Source organism: Anser anser, assembly GCF_964211835.1.
Source record: "Anser anser genome assembly, chromosome: 20".
Taxonomy (NCBI): Eukaryota; Metazoa; Chordata; class Aves; order Anseriformes; family Anatidae; genus Anser; species Anser anser.
In genome coordinates, this window is record NC_139741.1 from 4,048,561 (window position 1) to 4,070,436 (window position 21,876).

General features: G+C 38.8%; 1 protein-coding gene across 2 annotated transcripts in view; it reads right to left on the bottom strand.

Moving 5' to 3' along the window:
* Window positions 1–1,248: 1,248 nt before the first annotated feature.
* Window positions 1,249–21,876, bottom strand: part of ULK2 (unc-51 like autophagy activating kinase 2) — a 39,914-nt gene continuing 19,286 nt past the window's right edge. The window contains exons 11-28 of one of the 2 annotated variants that reach the window (XR_014574237.1): window positions 19,844–19,894; window positions 19,374–19,462; window positions 18,750–18,921; window positions 17,781–17,841; window positions 17,446–17,538; window positions 14,087–14,224; window positions 12,894–13,039; window positions 12,259–12,339; window positions 10,189–10,475; window positions 9,869–10,062; window positions 9,250–9,359; window positions 8,247–8,399; window positions 7,305–7,513; window positions 5,828–6,006; window positions 4,774–4,892; window positions 4,254–4,411; window positions 3,195–3,378; window positions 1,249–3,093 (exon numbers count right to left, since the gene is read on the bottom strand). Coding sequence is in view for 1 of the 2 variants with exons in the window: in XM_083806342.1 (XP_083662468.1) it covers window positions 3,026–3,093; window positions 3,195–3,330; window positions 4,254–4,411; window positions 4,774–4,892; window positions 5,828–6,006; window positions 7,305–7,513; window positions 8,247–8,399; window positions 9,250–9,359; window positions 9,869–10,062; window positions 10,189–10,475; window positions 12,259–12,339; window positions 12,894–13,039; window positions 14,087–14,224; window positions 17,446–17,538; window positions 17,781–17,841; window positions 18,750–18,921; window positions 19,374–19,462; window positions 19,844–19,894 (2,444 nt within the window). In the remaining variant the exon portion in view is untranslated. The remainder of the gene's footprint in view (window positions 3,094–3,194; window positions 3,379–4,253; window positions 4,412–4,773; window positions 4,893–5,827; window positions 6,007–7,304; window positions 7,514–8,246; window positions 8,400–9,249; window positions 9,360–9,868; window positions 10,063–10,188; window positions 10,476–12,258; window positions 12,340–12,893; window positions 13,040–14,086; window positions 14,225–17,445; window positions 17,539–17,780; window positions 17,842–18,749; window positions 18,922–19,373; window positions 19,463–19,843; window positions 19,895–21,876) is intronic. The other variant, XM_083806342.1, reaches the window with a different exon arrangement.

A 21,876-nucleotide genomic window follows, 5' to 3' on the forward strand; every position in this document is an offset into this window, starting at 1 on the left:
AGGAAAGGTCAAGAATTAATCTTCTTGCATATAAAAAGCAGCAAACGTCAGAATCAAGCTACATTTTAGATTTCTCAGTCAATTCTACACATTATGGAGAAAGTGAAAATATGGAAGTACAGAAGAACATGGCGCTCTCGAGTAGATGCTAGAGTTGAACTAGAAAAGCAGTACATCAAGTATCTCCTTTCAGGTTCTATCTTTCAAAAGGCTAAAAAAAAAACCAAAACCAAGCACCTGCTGTTCAGTGTGGAGAGCTGAAGACAGAGGACAGCTTCAGGGTCTCTTTGGAATGAGCTTATGCAGAAAGACATGCCATGAGCATTGGCCTCCTCCTGCTGAAGACAGCGAGCAAGAATAGCCCTTTTCTTCTCCTGTTTGCGCAGCTGTAGTCTCACTGGCAGGAGTGAGGAGAATGAACTCGAATCCTGAGGGAAAAAAAGAAAACCAATAAAAAATCATGAGGCTGCTTTTCCCGAGAACTCTCTCTTAGACTCGTGCTTTAAGGCTTTCACTGTGTTCCTAGATTCATGTTCAGATATTTCATTAGCATTCCCTGCTCACTCACTCCTCATCTTCTTTTATTATGTGCCAGTCATAAGCGCAGGTTTTATTTTTTTTTAATAAAATGGAAAAAAAATGATAGTACAACTAAGAAATACAACAGCTGTATACCAGCTATCACAGCACACCTCAGCTGGGGAGAGGATATTAGCTACAAGCTGGAGGAAACCTGCTTTTTGTAAGGCTTGGACAGAAATTGTAACTTACTGCCAGTTTTTTTCTATCATTATTTATTTATTTTTAGTTCTATATGTGCCGTTTTGGCAGTCCAGTCAGCTCCTCTTTGCTAGAAATAACAAACAAGCACCTTGCTGAAAGAATGTACAACTGTTACCTAAGAACCTACTTAACATATTTGTTTTCAAAGCTGTTTAAAAAAAAAAAAAAACACCACCACCAAACCCCACAAACGAAAAACCTCACGACAAACAACAAAGCAAGGTAAACTGTTTTCCCAAAGCAACTGAAAACAAACTCGGGGACACTTTGTGCCAGGGTTATCCAGAGATAATGAGCTCATTGCCCCATCGCCATGAGGTGAGCGTCTCTTGACCCAAGTAGATTCAGCTTCCAGGCAACATTCAGCAATTGATTTAATGAGCCAAGTACAGACAGTTGGTTTTGTTCCACCCCCCCCGAAGTTAACACCACTGATCTTTGGTTACAGACACACACAAACTCAGCTTTACCATAGAAACACTTCTAGTGTCAGTATTTATTTTACCTTAATATACATTTATACAGGCCATAATAAAAAGGCTATTACACAACAGTTCAGTGTTATTACCTAGTTTCAAGAATAATGCATGCAATTACAAAGGAGAGGTAGAAACACCGTATTAAAGACCTAAAAATACAAACATTATATAAACAAACACTTTCAAATTAACTGTTGGAATTTCATACAGATAAATAAGATAAAAAGTACATTACTCTGTCAAAGTAAAGGAAACACATGGTTATCCAAACACTGAAAGAGTATTTTGATGTGTAAGCCCTGTACAACTTTGTCAAATAGTTCAGACCACTGTGTTTAAGAGGATTAAAATGATTTTGTCCTGGAGAATGGTTTATTCAAGTATTCAAGCAGTTGAGTAACAAAAAAGTCCCAAAAATAAAGTAAAGGAACCATTTCCAGAGAAGCTGATCTGCTTAAATACTTTGCAAATCGCTGTCCTGATAATCTCATGGGATGCTTGAAATGATAATGCCTATAAGGCTAAATGAAGCTTCCCACCTCTCCCCCAAAATGCACACAAAATAATCCTGATTTTTCACACACACTATGTAGATATTCTACATCAATTTATCAGCATCTCAAATCCCAACATTATTTTCTGGTTTTGCGTGGTTCCTTGCAGAACCTCTCAGTTTACAGTATTTCTTGTAATACTGCCCAAGAAGCAAGACTACTGAGAACTGTCATTACACCCCTAGAGACTGCAGGCATTAATGCACATTTCGCATGCACAACAAAAGATGCAACCAAATCTATATAAAAAGCAAACAACCAGCAACTCAACATTGCTATCACTGAGAAAGTCCAGAGCAGTAGTTACTCAAGTATTAGACAAATAGGTATAAAATGGAAAGGTTCACATGAATACAAGTTTTTACAGTATGTTTGAAAGTCTTCTAGAAGCTACATTTGAAATTCTGAAAAGAATTTTATGTACACTGAAATGAAATTCAGCCAAGTCCATTGTGCCTTCTCTCTCTTTTTTTTTTTTAATATAGTTCTTCGAAAATGAATATACAGTTGCTTTAGTAAATTAGTGCAAAACAAAGTGTTTTGGAAGAAGATCTTCAAATTGTATCCACATCAGCTGAAAACCCACTGAGGATTTTGCACAGATGGAGCGCAATTTCTTCCATTACCATTTTCCCCCCCAATAAAAGAACACTTTCTCACCATCCCTTCACAAGACAAGCTGAGCCATGTTTACAACATGCGAGCTCAGATACAAGCCAGCTTAGCCCCAAAAGCTTTGAACAGCACTTGCACATGGTTAGGGTTTCCCAGATTCAGTCAGACACATTTTACTGACAATTTAAAAACTTTTTTTTCCACAAACTTTTGAGGGACTCTTCTGAGGGAAATGTCTTTTTGTACCTGATGCAGAAGGATCCAGTCTCTATAGACCTCATGAGGAAAAAAAACCCTGATCATTCATTGTACACACGTACAAGGATCAGTTTGAAATGTGAAGACAGATTCTTTTAAATTCTGTTGCTAGGAAGAAAAAGGAGCTGCTGGATCTGTAAGGCAAGTTTTCTACAAATGTACTTTTGGAATTTCTCCTCTTTGAGTATGCTGCTGTTTCTTTGGTAGTCACCACAGAAATGTAAGAATCATCTTCCACGTGGGGCAGAACAAGGACAACAATTAAGCTGTAGTGAAAAAGTGCAGTATCACTGAAGTGGTCCCTTATGTTCACACCATCTGGTCCTTGGGATATTCCTACTGCTCATATACAGCCACTGTGCTATAGCAAAGTGCAGAAAGCCTTCGCTCGATGCTAGACTTATCTGAAAACAGAAAGGTCAAAAAAGGAAAAAAGTGATTAATTCAGTGTTATAATTAAATTCTGTATAATTTTCAATATTTTCATCATTCAGCATAAACTTACACTTGTGTACATTTTCTATATCTGCAGGGTCTTGCAGTATTTTAGTCAGTCCTTCCAGCAGCAAGGCTGCTTTGTGGTATCGATATGTAATATCTTCAGTTTGCTGAAACATCTCATCTAGAGCTGCTGACTGAACCTGGAATCATTCAGTAGATTCAGTTACATAAATTGCTTTAGGCAAATACTGAAATGAAAAATTCAAAATGGATTACATTAAAGTGCCATTAATAAACTATTTTTGAGCCTTAATTAAGCTGATCTGTTTTTATGACAATAAGACAACAAAATGCAGTCAGAAAACAGAGCCCCTGTGCTGTATTAGCAAAGGATGTTCTGCACATAAGCTGTAAAAGCACTTTCTGATCTTGTGTGTTTATGTGTTACAACATATTTTGAAATTACAACAATATATGAATAAGTATACTCATTCTCATACCTATATTCTCTTGTAAAGAAGTCAAATTAATTGTGCAAGACCACACCATTATCAGGGTTAAGCACAATATTTGCTGGTACCTTTTTTGTGACACCTATGGTAAAAAAGACCTCCCTCTCATCAAAAAAAGCTTTTAAGTTTCTAGTATGCTTACTGTACCTGCTCTCTGGCAGATATAAAGTTTCTCAATTACATAAAAAAGCTTCCACATGTTTGGTGCCATATTTGCTTTGTATGAACAAGGCCGGTGTTCCTCAAATTGACCTGGTGGACTGAGAAAGTTTCTTCTGTTGTTTCTGTGCTTTAGTAAACCATACTGGATAGTATTTCAGCACACAGGGCACTTTTAGAGGCTGCGTGGCTTAGGAGTTCATTTCCTAGTGTTTATGTATCAGATGTGCTGATGGAGGGGAAATACCCCCGAGGAATGGTATCTGCCAGGGACTGTAGCAACAGTTAAGGGAGGGCAGGATGAAAAGCGAAAGACTAGCAAAAATTACTATGAACAGAAATCTGGAAACATACATTTTATTTTCTGGTTATGAATAAGAGGTATGTGAGAAAAGGAATCAATGTGTTATTGATCTCAATGTCCTATCATTTAGGTAAAAGGAGTGACTTACCATTTCTACAGCACAGCTGTAAATGAGTTTCTCTGCAGTTACACTGTTGATTTCATCAATGAACCTCTGCTTATCCGAAAAGAAACGATTCAACTTTTCTGTCAGTTTCTTGCACATGCTGATACAGAATTTGTATCTCTCATTGAGGCTTTTCACAACTGGGAAAAAAAAAAAGAAATTAAAAAACCAACAATAACAAAACCACAAACAGCCTAAGTACAACTTCCCCAATGCTAGGCAAAGTTAATCTGTTTAATCTTGTGTTTCTAATGTTTACTTACTCTGCTACTAGTACGAATGAAGTATCAAATATATCAAATCTTAATGCTTCAAATTAAAAACTGTCCATTTCTTAACAGTTGCTAGTTGTATCTTTGTTTACTATCAGAATTGTGCAACTGTACATATCTACAATGCTCTTGTACAGAAGACAACAAAGACGCTGCAACTTCAGCTTTTTGAGTGACATATAACTAAAGAAAATTCACAAGCAAAGAAGATGAGATTATATTGCACCTACCTTGCTTAACAGCAGTGGATGGGTTCAGTTTCCCTGATTTGACCTGTGCTTTGGCAAGATGCAGAGAAGATGCCAGTAACTGGGCTGCTTTCATATACAGCACAAGCTGCTCTACTTGTCTGGGGGAAAATAGGTGTAATTATATATCAAAAAACCTCTCTCAAACACATCCAAGCCTTAGGCAAACACCACTTTTTATCACAATCCTACACAAGACCCAGCAGCAGCAGAAAAAACAGATGTTTTAAATGCAACTCCACCCCTCCTTTCCCTCCACAAACACCCTGTCACGGGTTGAGAGTACATCTGCTCATCCAGTAATTGCAGCAGCAAATACAAACTGCTTTAACGTAGACATTTTTAAAAGGAACCCTTCTTCGAGGGGACTGAATACCTGAGGTCAAGGTCTTACCACAAGCAACTGGCTGTGCTTTTCTTGCAGTGTCATTTCCTATGCCCCCGGTATTCTCACAGTTGTGAAAAGCAAACATTTTGCAGGGATTTTTTTCTTTTCCTTTTTTTTTTTTTTCTCCAGAAAGGCGGCAGAAAATAGAGCTGCCCTTTTCCACCGCTCCAAATTTCTCCCATTTCTCCTCGTTTCTGATTTTGTATCAGGTCTGATTGGCTACACTGATTAAAGGTCAAAGTTGGACACTCCTTCCCAACCTCCACCTCAGTGCTGCTGCTACAGCCTGGTCAACAGGATCACAGAGGACTTGGATTTGAAACAAGATGGTACATAGATTTCTAGGTTCAGAAAAAAACTACTTCAACACAAGTTTGCAATCCTCACCACTTTCCCCAGCTAATGTGGCAGGCCAGAAAACATGGTCCTCATCTATCTATTAGCATATCTCTCTCTATCCTTTGCTATATCTTTCTCATGTGTCTTCAATTGTTAAAAATGTATTCCTAAATAACATTATATGTAGTAAATAATCACTCCAAACTAAAGAGGAAAAAAACATCCAATCCATTTTTTTTTTGTCCAAAAACATTTTTGATGCGTCTGGTTTTTACTAATTCTCTTGATACTATTTGACCACATACTTACCCCCACTCTTTGCTTAGTTGGCTAATCTGATCAACAACTATGCTCTCTTGGATTTGGTACAGTGATACTGCAGAAGTACACAGGTCTGGGTTCCCTCCCCGTACTGCTGTCAGATCCAGAACACATTCTGTAAATGTCAGCATCATGTTCAGATGACGCAGTGTATCTGTATGTTCTCTCTGTCAGAGGAAAAGGAGATGACAATTTAACCACTATAAGCCATAAGGCAAACAAGTACACTTAAAATTCTTTTTAAGCACTTGAGGATTTTTGGATATGTTAATTTTACGCAGAAATCGCATATTAGAGTCAGCACTAGAGACTACAGAACCAAATGGATCCAAAAGGATCAACAGATATTAATTGGTTCTTTCCTAATGATTTCAAGATACGGTAAGCTTATACTTCAGAGTCTTTCGACAAAGCCAAAGGAACTGGGACATGGACTTCTATGTTTGTTGTAACCTGAGCAACTAAGGGAATCACAAGTGAGATGTATTACTCGTTATTATATTATCAGCAACCCAGAAATATGCTTGGTACTCATATGAGAAGCCAGGAGGAATGTTTGGCTTTTATTATATAACAGACTTTATACCTACAAAAGAACTGATCTGAAGCTTCATGCTTATCTGCTTCATTCCAGTTTACACTTAGATCTAGAATTAAATTGTATTAAAAGGTGGCTGTTGCCAAAGTTTGCCTTTTAAACCAAACAACTTAAATTGGAGTTAACAACTCACTGGTTGTTGGTGACTAAAACAGACACTACATGCACAGTCCCTGCTCAGAAAGAATCTCAGCCTTCAAAACTAAACAAACACATCTTAGCAATATTTATAATCTTTTCATTAGTAATACAGGTCTAAATAAATTTTAAACTCTATCCGTGGGAATAATACAGTGCACTGTCAAACATTCATGTTATAACATATAGATTCAATAAGTAACCAAACACCTTCCAGCTAGATGTGAATGAGAGAACAGAACAGCAATCTGCCTTGAGAAATTTATAGTCCAACGATGGCATTCTGGTGAAGGACCATACCAACATGTGTTTTTAAAGCACCACTCCTCCACACACTTAAAAAAAATATAGGACACTCTTCCCACAAGTAGGATTTAATGTCATCTACTGACTGCGAAGAAGCAGTTAAATACAATGCCTAGAACGACATTGCTTCTGTCAGCACCCACGTCCAAAGTCTTGGCATTAAAACAGAGGCCTCTTTGGAAGGCCCTGGTGAACAAAAGCAGTCATGTTCCTTTGGTTACCTATTCATATACAAGAAATGCCAGGAATAACTATCAAAGAGAAATGGTCACATTTGCTACAGGGATATTTTCAAGGTCTTAAAAAGGAATATCCGAGACAGTGAAGAGGAAACTACCAAGTGCACTGAGCAGTCCTGTTTTTACCATGTATCTGTTTTAGCAGCATTAAACATTATAAAACATTAAATTATTTTTTTTATACCTCCATTAAAGTTTCCTCAGGCAATTCGGGAGCTTCAAAAGTGATAAAGCCCTCTAAGCTGGGAGGCGAAGTACCATAAGGCATGTACTTCAGACTTGGAGCTGCCTCGGCTCCCGGAGGAGAAGAACCCATATAAATACCAGGAGGGGAGCCCATATATACACGGCCACTAGTAGAGCAGAGAGACCCTCCAGAACTGTTTGATCCAACTACAAGAAAAATAACACACACATTCAGTCTAATAGGTTGTTCCATTTTGTAGCTCTGGGGCTGCACATGATAGCAAGTGACAAATCAGTAATCACCACAGATTCACTCCTGGGAGGATCTCTTCTTTGCTCCTTGCATCACTCTGTAGAGGATGCAAGGGCTGCACCTTAATACAGCGACGATTTATAAAATGGATTTTGGAAATTGGCTGACAAGGATTCCAAGGCAGGCAGCCCAACAGGACAGACCAAAGGTTGTGCTATAGTTCACAAAAGCACACTGCTGCAAATATAGACTCCTGCTCATCCTGAGCAGATGCAGGCATTTACCTTGGGATCTTTGATATTTGACAATGTAGCCAACATGCTAAAATGCAGTCAGCTCATTTTGGATGTTGCTTCTGGTAAAATGCATAGCAGTGGGCAAAAATGCAGAATAAGAGATCTAATTGTTCCTCTCCACCTTTGTCATAGGTGCTGTTAAATCTCCCTATGGTGGAGCAAAACAGTGTACACAAGATGTTATACACTGCTGGACGGTAAATCAGTGCCTCTGGCCTTCTCTTTAGTAGAGAAAAGGCAGAACTCCAGGATTTATCTCAACTTTACACAGCACTTTTTTGTATGGGCTAGAGGACCTACTGTGCATGGCAGTAAGCAGATTACCATCTCAAGAAGTGGGCAAGCCTGAATATTGTTTGATAGCAGTCCAGAGCAGCCAGGGAAGTCTTACCTGAGGTGGTTCTTGTTCTGAGGACCATATGGGTGCAGGTAGGAGGGGTGGCACTGCTTGGAGGAGACCCAACAGTAAACATGACAGCTCGAGAACTTGCCCCACTTCCCATGGAAGGAGGTGCCACTGCAATTCCATAGGCCCCTGCTGGAGCTGGAAGATAAAATTTTCACACGTTAGTCCCTATTGCGTACAGTCATACCATTTTGTAATTATATGCAGCAAACTGGAGTACTGCAACACAACATGCTTTGATGTAGATCCAAGAATAGTTGTAAGTTCTGACAACAAATAAAACAAGCTGAGTGGACAATCTTGACGATAAAAAAAAGAACCCAGATGCGGCCTGCATACATCTTTTTATTTCCCATCTCTCTACCCCTACCTAAAGAAAAAACAACAGGGGCCTGAGAACAACATCAGTCCTTCAGCAAAAGACACAACAGAAAAATTCTAAATGCAGACCATGGCAGGACTGAAGGCTAAAGACTAGCCCTGTCTGCAGAACTTCTTCCATCTGCTCAAAAACAAGGTGAGAACTCCTGTTGGCCACTTGTGGCAAGGCAGTAACTGTGGGGGAGGAGGAAGAGGAAAAAAAAGTTGAAAAAAATGAACATGAAAAATGTAGAAAAACATGAACATGAAAGAAGTCATCACATAAGCTGACTTTCAGATGAAAACGAGCTGGAATTTCGAAATGAAACAGCCACAAATGTGGTATTAAAAAAAAACAACACACACGCAAAACCCTCTAGCTACTATAGGCAGCAGTGATGTTCCTGTATTTAGCAGAGACACACTTTCCCGTCTCACTTATTTTTAAAGCTATGTTAAGGAACTGGAACATATTCCCTTCAAGATAATTTAAGAAAGGCTTCTGTACTGACACTAAAAATTATTGCAACCAACTACTGAAGTTGGAAGCAGACCAAGATCTAGATGGCACTCCATAAAAAAAAAAACTAGCACAAAGTCCATTTGTATGTATCAGCCTGTTCCTTACCTGTATCCATTGGTCGCTCTGTATTGAGGCTGTCTGTACTGCCTTGATATAACTGGCCTCCAAGGGTAGTCTTTACTTGTTGATCTGAGAGCTTCCCGGTACTAACAGATCTAGACAGGAAAACATGAATGCACAACAAGATTTTTCAGTAAGTTCCTCCTATCTTACTCACAGCAGAGGCTGACTTTCAGATTCTTGGTATTATATTGGTTATAGAGAATTCTTCAACAGAAGTACAAAAAGCCTTAATCTCACTGTTCATCATGGCCCTATTGAAACAGGGCTAACCATAAAGGGACCTTTTTCCCTTAAACATTTATATTACAAATTTTGCCATATAGATTTTGAAGCAAAACTGAACAGGCTTCACAGAGGCAATGAGACTTCCTTATTCAGGCAACCAAAACAACAGGGAACTAGACAGCAACACAAAGTGCTTCAGGAAGTCCATGCTATATTTATACACAGTACTGAGAGTTTGTTATGTACAATAAACATCAGCATATCCTCACAGCTCATTTTCTGCATGCTCTGCCCCTCCAAATTGCTGTGTGAAACGTACATTCTTTTGCCAAGTTACCTACCCAGTTTTCCAGGTCATAAATGCTACAGCGCCTACCTGCCGAATGTAGCTTTACTGTGCTGCTCTCCTGCTTGCTTTTCACTTCCTTGCGTCAAGTGGAAATGTGTGAAATCCCTTGGTTCAGTGATGTCTTTAGGCTGCAACGGGGCATCTACAGACCCTTGGCGATTAGCCAGAGCCAGCAAGTTTGAGGATGCTTGTGTTTTAGGTATTTTGAAAGGAGCTGTAGCCTTAAAGAAACAAAAAAAAAGAACATATATAAAAAATAAGGTTAGCACCCAAAAATACTCTTGAGAATGGTTTCAGACAATGTATTACCACTTCACATTTTACAGACATTGGTAAACTTAACAGACCTTAGTAGGAGAGCCAATGATCGTTGGTAATGGAGTTTTGAACAGCCAGTCTGAACTCCTAGGTGACGATCCCATATGTTTGGTAGGTGATGTTCCCAGGCTACCTGGCCTACTTGGTTGTGGAGAATGACTGTATCCATACCCAGCATAAGATGGGCATACTGGGTCTGAATGCTGCTTTCTGAGCTTCTGCTTGTTTTGGTAAATATCTGTGAGAGTTGGAGCACTTTGCAACCTAGCTCCCATCAAAAGTGACTGTGGAGACTGAGATGGTGGTATCGGAGAACCTGTAAGGACGAAAAACAATCAAGTAAAATGCTACTTGCAGTGCTTGGAAATGTAGCAATGAAACCCAAAACACTAGAGATCAATGTTAATCTGTAAAGAGATGGGGCTGCAGTACTGTGAGATATGTTTGATCATCAACTCACTAGATGGCAAAGAGAATGGATTTAGCATGTCGGCTATTTGGACTAAGGCTACATACACTGATGAGATGATGCTTGTGTTCAAGCTGCCAAAAAGGCAAGATTTCAGGGTGACAGCTGTACTGGCAGCTGCAGTACTTCTGGCAACCTGCATCAAGACAAATAAAGTATTTGGATTCAGCAGGAATGGCATAAACAATACTGAAATTTCAAGTGCAACCACCAAGACTCTAGGTTGAATAGAGGTTCTCAAGTACTGGAATTATATTCCTGCAAACAGTAATGTGAATGCAACGTTGCATGCTAACGACTTGTTTTGTTTGTAATAATTTAATCTGCAGACTGAAAAGGCAGCTCCTCTCATGGCTTTTGCAAGAAAAGTAGGTATTAAAAACAAGAAAAATATTTATGTATATTCAGATGAAACAGTTTGGGATCATTACTTAGGGCAGTCATTTATTTTTAGTCTGTCAGAACATGTTTTTCAAAAGTTCATTATGTACAAAGGAAGTCCACACTTGAATATGAACTCAAAATTTCTCCTAAAGCACAAAGACTTGGAAGAGCTATAAACAGTCATTTAAGCAGAGGGCTTTAGAGAAACATCTCCTATGAACATCTCACCTACTCTGAGATGCCGTTCCTCTTTCAAAATAAGGAACCTGAAATTTGATTAAGTGGTCTCTTCTCTGTGATTTATTTTTCATGATGAGGAACTGTGCAAAGTTACAAACACTATGCAAGACTTCAGTTTTGTGGCCACAGCTTCCCAGATAAAATGTGCGTCTTTGTAACCTCAAAGAACTGACACTGAAGTGACAACAATTTCACTCACCTTTAAAAAAATGGCAAAACTTAAACTATTCTAACTAGTTTTTCCCTAGGCTGTGCTGTAACTTAGTATATAAGATTCTTAAGAGCTGGCCAAGGCAATCTTTTGATATCGGCTTCATTTCATAAATGTATGCTTTAAAAACCATCTTAAACTTCTTGCAGTTTGCTCAGTAAAGTGCCCAGCTGTTAAGACACATCTTCCAGCCTTCTTAAGCCTGTGTTTTTCTAGTCAGACTTTGAATAAGAGCCACTTCATCTTGATTCCATTCCTCTCCATTTAAACAATGTGCTATAGAGTAGCCTTTCTGCCTGCAGTTCCAATAGAGTACTCATCTATTCCTCACTAAATTCCCAGCTGAGAATTTGCCTGTTTGAAATCAGTCTACTTGTCTGTCTCATAGCATTGAAACCTGTCATTTCAGAAAGCAGTCTTAAATTTCTTTGGTGGCTGTTCTATTGTCAGCACCACCACTGGGAAGGGTTCTCAATCCAAAGTTTCTTCCCTGCTGTCACTGACAGCAAGAGTAACTCAATTCATTCAGAAGCTACATTAAGACAGACATCCTAGAAAATCTCAGTACAGATTACCTCGCTTCACCCAGAAGCAAAGAACTTCCCATATCCATTTAAATGCTGAAAACCAGACATGCTGCAATTTGTGATATTTTACAAATAGAAATACCACTGCAGTCGTTTGAAATTAAGAAACAAAGTAGGAATAGAATGCAGGAAACAGATAAAGTGAAACATTCAGAACTCTGCAGAAGCTTTACCAAAATCATACTGGTTGCTTTGCCCAGTTTCTCACCTGAGAAGTTTCTGCTCCTCGATTCATGCCCTTGAAGCTGTCCACAACAACAGTGTCCAAGCTGCTCTGGTATTGTTCCAACTAAGCAAATAAAATCAAAATGTGAATTTATGCTTTACCCTTCATCCACAAATGAAGGTGAAGGAAAATAAAACCTATTTATCTTACTTCTACCAGCCATTTTAACAGAAATGGATTGCTGTAAATGTGACTGCTTGAGTGTAAGAAAATCTTTGCAGAGGGATCTGGATAAGTTCGATCAATGGGCTGACTCCAATTGTGTGACATTCAATAAGGGTGTCGGGTCTTGCATTTAGGTCATAACAACCCAATGCAGTGGTATCGGCTTGGGGAGGAGTGGCCGGAAAGCTGCCCAGCAGAAAAGGACCTGTGGGTGCTTGTCAACAGCCAGCTGAACATGAGCCAGCAGCGTGTCCAGGTGGCCAAGAAGGCCAATGCCAGGACTAGAGAAGTGCAGCCAGCAGGGCTAGAGAAGAGTGATCGTCCTCTTGTATGCAGCACTGGTGAAACCATGATCTAGCTGAGCAGATTTCAGTTTAAGGCAATTTCAAGCAAGAATTAGTGTTCTGAATAACTGTTCCACATAAACCTTCCTGAAGAATTTATGGGCTTACCTAGCGGTGAGGGAGAATATGGTCTTGAAGATCCTGTGGATAACCGGCGCCCAACACCCTGCGCAGTGTCAGCTGGTACTGGAGAACAGGAACCCATCTTCATGAAGCCCATCGGACTAGTATTTGAGCGTCTCACAACCCCAGCTCTAACAAGATGAAAAGAATGGTTATGCATGCTATAGCAACTGTGGATCCTTGAGATGAGGTTCAGAATCCCCTAACGAGTATAATGATCAATTAAAAAAAAAGATATTTACAGAGAAAGCCATGAAGCTGAAGCTTATTAAGGTAATAACTTAAGCTAAGCCTTCCATTCAGAAAACATGAAAAATAAAATTCCTTTTGTTCCCACTACGATCGTAGCTTTCAAAGCCATAGCAGTCTGTTAACTGGAGAAATTTAAAACAGATATATGCCTTAGTACATGGATTACTGATATTCAGACAACTAGGCATTTAATTTTGAATTTTACAACTGAGTGAAATGCATTGACACAAACGTTCATTTTTATGGTTGGAAAAAGAAGGAACCTACAAAAAAGATTAAGACAAAGTTTTAAGTATTGGACCTGGTGTAAAGTGCAGCTACTGAGAACAGATTATTTTAGGGAAAGGCATGCCCTCAAGTGTAGAAACAACTGTAAAATCAAAGATCTTGAAAAAAAGCAAGGAACCTTTTTTTTTTTTAAGAAAAAAAAAAAAGATCTCCAGAGATCTCAGAGTTTGTCTTTGACCTTCACCATCCCAATCCTGTAGATCACAAGGCATAGAATAAGTCTAGCACACTAGAGCCTTGTATTAAGGCAAGCTGGTTAACTAGTATGCCAAAAACTGTTTCCTTGATATTCTACAGAACAACGCATTCATCATTGCACGTGTGAAAACAAGATTTATTACTTTCTAGTTTATGATGTAATGCTGCATAATACACAAAGGAGGGAAAAAAGCGAGACTTCGTCTTTTTATCTTCTTTGGTTGCAGTTGCCTAAAAGAACAAGCTTATTTTGTTTTAGTGAAGAATTTCAACTGCCGGTTCAACAACCTTGAGATTGTGAAGGACTATTACTTGTTATCATTAAAATGCCTCCTTAGAATGGTCTTGTGCAGAAAAAAACGACATCAGTAAGAAAGCATGGACATCTGTGAAGGTACAAATACAAACTAGAACCAAGCAAAAGGAGTTAGAATACTCACCTTGGTGATCCGTGGGGGTTTGACACAGGACTGGCAGTAGAGGAGAGGTTCTGTTCTATACGCTGGTAATTCCGGAGCTGAGTGGGAACTGGGATAGGTGCTGTTTCACTGCGGGGGGATACTGAAGGCTGACAATGCCTGAAGTAGAAAGGTATGGAGAGAGGAGATAAATAGAGGTAGACAGATCTCTCTCTAAATTGTACCATTCTCAAAAGTCCGAGAAAATCTGTGAAACTGACAAATAAACTGATTCTAAACTCCCCACATGCAGTGTGATCTTAGCTTGTCCTAATCTAGCTCTGACACTTCACAGAGGAAGACAAAGAACTGTTCGTTACTACCTACCTTTCTTATACTGGCTAGTACCAGATCGAGCTGAGAGTGCAGTACTAGCTGAAGCATTTCGTCATGCATCACAGCGATCTACCGATCCCCCCGACTTCCTGCCAATCAGCCCGCTCTGTTTACCACACTTCAAAATAGCGTTCTAGGAAAACCCACTGTGCTAAGAACAGGAAGTTCAGCAGCGGGGTTGGAATGTGTACAAAAGCCACTAAAGCTCAGAGATATCCCATGAGACACAGTGAACTTGCAAAAGGAAAACATGTTATGTAACCAACCCTTGACAAAATGACCAAAACCACACACCTGAACATTAATCCACAGACGCAAACTGCAGATTAGCATTGCCCAAGTTCAACCAAGTGTCAGTGACCCGGTTTACCTCAGTGTACTACCTGATAAGGGAATCAAACCACCGCAGTGTAAGCAGTCACCAACACTTTTAAAAGAATTAGACCGAAAGAATTTCGAACTAAACGACTTTTGGGAATATAATCAGCTTAGTATCAGGCCCCTTATTGATTAGTTTTTCAGAAAACAGGCAAAGATTAGAGATTCTCAGAGGAAATGTGAAAAAAGTCCTATCACTCCTACTTAAAAGCTCTAGAAAACAAGCAGTTACACCATTTACTGCATGGATACAGCTGAACAGAAATCTTGGTTTCTGACTCTGTATCACATCCCTTTTGCAACCTCTGAGAATGAAATACTACTTCCTAATATGCATGGTCCTTCCTTAGCAAAAGAAAACAAGTTTGTCCTTTTATTGCCACCCAGGTTCTAGAGACTGAGTAATTTTGAAAGGCAGCTTGAACAAGCCTCAATAGATCTGTACCAACATTTTTTCCGCAGCCTCATCAGTTTCACTGAATTTAAACCCATGCTCACTAAGTTTCTCAGCTGTGCCTGACAGAAGTCCTAAGTCTGCTGTGCCACAGTGGCCAGCCTGGCAGAAGATGGGACAAATCTGCAGCTGTGACCACACAGGCAGTGGAAAGCCTGAAAGCTTCCACACAAGGAGAAGGTCTCACAAGTAGAAACCACACAGAGGCAGTAGGCAGCCTGCTATGACTAACACAACAAGCTGAGGCAGCACAGGGAGGCTCCCTAGGCCTGAGCTGGATAGGGGAAATCCAAACTGTAGCAGTGCCACTGAGGAGGCCATGAAGGCACTTCAACTTTTAAAGTACTCAGCATGGAATATGCCTTCCCCTGCTGTCACACAGCCTTACAGGTAGGTCCTGTGAGCTAAGTGCCGTGTTAGCATGGTGGTATAGCACTTGGCCTTCTTCAGGGCTCCCCAGCTCAGGCCCAAAGCCACGTTCTGGTTAGGCATCCCCTAGTCAGATGTGGTTTGCTACTGGTTAGAGAAAGAGGCAATACAGAAGTGTGCAGAGTTGCATGCAAATCTTGTATCTGTGGGATCTAGAGAACAAAATTAGGAATTAACCACAGAAGAGGGAACCGCCTCCACCTATTGTGCCTGTTCTGGCTGGAGCATGAGAAGCATCACAGCTTCTTCTGCTTGCCGCAAAACAGCGTAACTATGGGTACCATTCATGCAGTTCTATCATCTAATCAGAAAAAAAAACGCTGTATCACAGGGCATAACATTTTGTAAAAAAAAAAAAAAAATCACATGCTATGAAAGAACACTTTTCAGCAACGAATAACCAAAAAAACAAAGCAGCATCTGGTAGATTATCTGCTACCTTGAGACAATGTCCCAAAGCAGTCAGTCACTGAATTTACTCAACCAATACCTAAATCAAACTTTCGCAGTACAAACTCTGACTGTGAACAGTAGGCACCTGTTTCTAATCACACAACCATTTAGCTCTTAACTTACTAACATACAGATAACGTAACTGGCATATTTTCATAAAACCTGTAACTCCAAAAACCGTGACACATGATGATATAAGACAGGAAATTACCATAATTTATAATATTCTGTACACAGTCAATCCATACCAAATGGATCTTTACAACCAAACCATTCAAATTGGCTGCCCTTAAACACAAAATTTAAGGCTACAGCTTTATTGATAGCCCATGTCAGCAGATTTTGCAAACTGCAACAAGATCAGCACAAAGTAGCAAACTTTTCTTGTGACAAGCATTTCTAAACAAATAATGCTGACTTGCAGTCCTGTAGTACTAGCATAAGCCAAAAATACTCCCAACATAACAGCTTTATTCCCCTTTTAGCCACTCGTCCTCTTTCTATTTTGTATTGAAAAACTTTATGAAATTCATTATTTGGTCAAATGACAAATCTACCCCTTCTGTTTAGTTATTACATGAATAGTTAAGCATCCTGGTTAAGATTTACATTTTCCAGTATAATACAGGAAAGGTGTCAGGCACTACTGACAAATATCAATTCCATTTCAAACTGGCAGAAACTTTGTCTACAAAGATGTGGCAGAAAGGGGCCTTATTAACAGCCCTGCTGATTGAAAAGCTGCAATAAACGTTCAACACTTTTATGGGCTTCTTTGGGTATCTTGTGAGCCACAAACACAAAATTCACAATAATTGCTTGCACAGAGGTCACATCCAGTTATTGGATGCAAGATAATCCAGTCCTGAGACATATCCACAGCAAACTGTGCTTTCTAAATCCCTCTTTTCAAGACGTAGTTGTGTGCTAAGTAAACTGCTTTTAACATCTTGACTCAGTAAACAAAGAACATGCTGTGCTTCATAACACAAAGAGGTCAAGTTAGTTACGTGTCTGAAGTTTCTGCCTTTAGACAGTTCAAAATTTAAGCAGACAAAAGAATGCTGTCTTTCCTTAAGGAAATCTTTTTGGGATGCATCCAAGCCAGAAGTTAGCTACGCAACCATCAGCTATTACAATGCATGAAGTGTAGAGAGCCTGGAAAAAACCGGTCTAGCTTCTATTTCAGTTTCCAGCAGTAAGCTAAAATTAAAACAAAACCAAAACAAAACAAAAATACAGTAACAGAACTTTTTTTAAAGAGAGGAAATACTAAGCCTTCATCATGCACCTGTTAGTTGTACCAGAAGCAGTACTTCGAGAAGAGGCTGAGGATGGCTTCTGTACAGTTCCTGAGCTTCCAGAAATAGTTAATGGTGACTGCCTGTAGGAACAAGAAACATTGTCAAAAGACAGTTCACACCAGAAACTACCTGCTTTGCAGCAAAACTTTATGAATTCAAGCTGTTTACATGTTCATATTAAATTCAACTTGTCGTATTAACCTTTAAGAAAAGTTCACTCACAGCTGTGTAAACCCATCACTGCCAAAAAACCCAACCACCTCTTCTATAGCATCCATTTCAGAACATGAGACTTCTTTTGGATAAAGCTCAGCACACCTACCCTCCACACATCAAGAACTCGCTTGAAGCACGCCTGCCAGCTGCTCCCAATGGCATATCATCTACAGTAAGCAGAAGAACACATTGAAAACCCACATCATGAACTAGAATCTTCAAAAAATAAAAATGAAAAGTCTTCTATATTACTGTTGTAGAAATAATTGCTTCTGACAAGCTTCTGTGAAAATATACAAGTTTTATACAAGTTTTCTACAAACTGTTTTGTGTATGAAATTACCTCAACAAAAATGGGGAAAGTAGTTCTTTAACATTTTTCTCTTTGCTATACTCATTATAATAATTATGAAATTAAATCCAGTTTTAAGAGTACAATGTATCAGCATTGGGAAATTTATAATAGTGAAAGACAGAAATGCTTCAGAGATCAAGGTACTAATTTAGTCAAATATATAACATGAGTTGGTGGCACTGTACAGAAGTCAGATAACTAGCTTCCTAGTGGCAATTCAGGTTTAGAAAATGTAATATGGCAATGTGCAACATCCGAGTCTTTCTGCTGTATAAGCCCAGTCTGATGCCTAACCTTTCATGTTAAACATTTTGTATGTTTTTACCTCCACTTGTTTATTATCTAAAGCTCTATAACATGGACTAAACATTCAGTTAGTCTGGATGTGACTTTCTCATTGAGAGAATCCTTGGGCTTCTTAGCAGCAGCTGTTTACAATTGACTGTTTTCTTCTACTGCCAAAATCCAACATTTTCCACGACTTTAAGTGACCTTGGTGTCTTTGGCGTATCTGGCCACTCAATTGCAGGTGAAAACGTCCCAGATGGACATGTACATATACCAGATAGTCTCCCTTCAAAAACTAACTCAAACTGATGCAATTAGTTCCAAGGTGAACAGAGACACATTTAGAGAAAAGAGAGCCAAATAATAACAATGCATGGAGGTATGCTATGAGTGGAAAGTGTTTTAAAATATGAAAATAAGGAAGGTTCTTACATGAGTGGTCTGAAGAGATGTTGTGTGGGACAAGAACAAAGTCATCTGTGTCACAAGAAGAGTTCTTGCTACTGGTACTGGCAGAGTCTTTAGACACTTGAAGATAGTTTGGAGGACCCAATGGAGGGGAAGACAAATTTTCTTCTTGAATATGCTGCATGTCTGGAAGAGACTAAAGAAGAGGGAGAGGGGAGTAAAAAACCAACACTATAAATTCAGTGATTCAGAAGGTAAAGTTGCTCTTTTTACTCTAAAGCCTCTAACATAGGAATTATCACTAACGTACCAAATAAATAAATAGATGAATTTATATTTCAGACTGTTTAAGTCTTTAGAAATATAAAATATATTTGATTTTGGAAATTTCAAATGCCAGATAACACTGTCATGTAAATTTAGGCAGTTCTATAGCACCATAGCAAATAGGCTGTGAATTTAATTGACTTAATTTGTTCAGTCATTCACGATGATACAGATTCAACTCTTCCAAATACCATACAAAATTAAAATCACCAGTTCATACCAACATAAGGAGTGTCAACCAAAAAGGCCAATTCAAGAAATCTTGGGTAAGCATTACAGAAAATATTTTCTAGAGATTGTTTTGTAAAACAGAGAACTTACTGGAGGAGAAGCAAAACGGCAGGAAGGGGAGCTTCCACAGGAACTGCCAGAGACTGAGCCAGCATATGTGGGCACTGGTACAGGACAAGCTAAAAGAGGGAAACCCAGACAGAAAAAAAAATTAAAAAATGCAACTAACCATCTGAAAGGCTGAATTGCAAACAAACTAATTTCCTCACTGCTTTTCGTTCATAAACCCTTATACTTTTAAGCACAGCACATCCTTAAGCACACAATAGCATTTAAGTTTAGTTGAAATATGAAAGGAATTAGCAAACAAGTGCCATATCTCAGTGATAGTTCAAAATTCAAAAAAGGATTCAACTCTAAGGTTCACAATAGAATAGAACAGCCAGACACAGGAAATTGTCTCATGAACATTTAGCGTGATACTTGGCAGATTTTTCTTCCCCACTAGCCCCCAACATTCATCATTTACACAAATAAATGGAAAAAAAAAAACTACTTACACTTTTTGACTGTTGAAACCTGATCCAGGAAAGGGTGGTTGAAAAATGCTTCTGTAAAACAAGAAACAACCACCACTGTGAATTAACGTACAAATAACACAGGATTTGTAGATTATATTGCAGACAGTGGTAAATGGTTGCCTTCCCAGAATCAATATTCACAGCCAGAGGATGAAAAGCTTACAACATGGCAGGCTTTAATCTCTTATATGTTGCTACAGCATTTGGAAAGGAAACAAAATCAATTTAATAAATTCCAAGAACAGCCTGCAAGGCAAATCAGACAAACTTATTAAAGGACATTTTATAACTTGATGATAACATGAACTTAAGGATCATATACATAAGAAGCTTTCCTATATACATCATGAAATTATGTTTGCAATGTACAACACAGTACGTGTACAGTTTTAATTTGCTCTTCAAAATGATGAGCTTCTTTTACATCAAACATTGAAAGTATTTTCACTTCTGCCTTTCCCACGAACAGACACTTGTTTTTTGAACCCATTAATGCTACTCCTTCCGTGGTTGAAGATCACAACAAAGCAGCAGCCATTCTCCTTCCCACTTCCCAACAGAACACAACCTGCGCAGCTGGTTCAGTTTAAAGCAGAAGTAAACATCGCTTTCTTTAACAATTTCCTCAGCTAACTTGTTACTGTTTTAACAATAGAAACATTTGCTTTTGTTATAAATGGATGTTCTCAGATGGATTTAATTGACCTAGCATAAGCAGTTGGCTAACAGTGTACATGTGAAGTTCTCTTTTACAAGAGACCTTCATATCATTAGGGAAAACTGATCATTAGTGGAAACTAACTGCTGAACTTTGTGAACTTCAATGTTCTAACAGTTGAGGAAAAACAATACTGTTCATCAGACCTAACCAAATAACAAGGAAAAAAAAAACTACCACCACCAAAAAAAAACAAACACCTGAGGCCTGCACCATCTCTTCTTCCTTCAACAACACTTTCTTCCACAATGTGATAAGGAGGGGAGGCTAGCAATAACACCAGAACAATATAATGATTAACTTTAACATGAGGATCAGGTGTTCTTGAGCTTTTGTACAACACCTGCTGTTCTACTTTATATTACTAAAAGATCAGCAAGATTTCCAATGCTATTTTTATTTTAACAACAGGCAACTGGGCTCAGTTATACACTCTCCCTTTCACTCCCTTTGCTAAGCACATTCCAGAGCAGCCCCTTTGAGGCCCTTCGAGCGGCTCAGCCAAGGGAAACATGACTTTCACCACTACCATTCTGCTTTGTTTTTTTTTTTTTTTTTCTTAGCAAAAATGCATTCTCACACTACTACAATGTTACAGTGAATTTCCCACGTTTGAAGAAACTGTGGAGATCAGCACACCCAGCGTGCAGGTGGTATCAATTACTCAAAGTCCACATTTGTGACATATTGATTCTTCTATAAAACAGATTTAAAAATTAACATCTGAATACTGTCAGCATCATCTGGACATTTTACCCAAATATCCTGAGTTTTTTTCTATATCTGATTTCTTCTCAAGTTCCTACATATAGCAGTTAAAGCACATTATTTCAGTCACATCTACACATCCAAAAAAAACCATGCCTGGTTATCAGAACAGTAATTATTCCAGTGTCAATGCTTTAAGTGTCAAATTATTAAAAAAAGGTTTGATATCTGTTGGAGAAATATCAGAAACTGAAAAGGAAAAAAAATGTAGTCATAAAAGTTCTGCACTTCAAGTAAACAACCCAGATACCTTTTGAATTCTCTTCTCTCCACAGCCCATTGAATATAGTCTTCTTATCACAAATGCACAAGAACCACATGTGATGAATGAGTCAATTTGTGTATTTCAGTACTGCGTCAAAACCAAGCTTGCATGCATAACTAAACAGGAACTTGAAGTTTCATAAGCAGAAGGGAAACTGAGCATGTCTCAGGGTTGTAACTCACCCTAAGATCTCAGCATCACAAGAGCTAATAGTTAATGGTAAGGAAAGAACTCTCTCGTCTGCAAGGAGCAGAGAAGAGA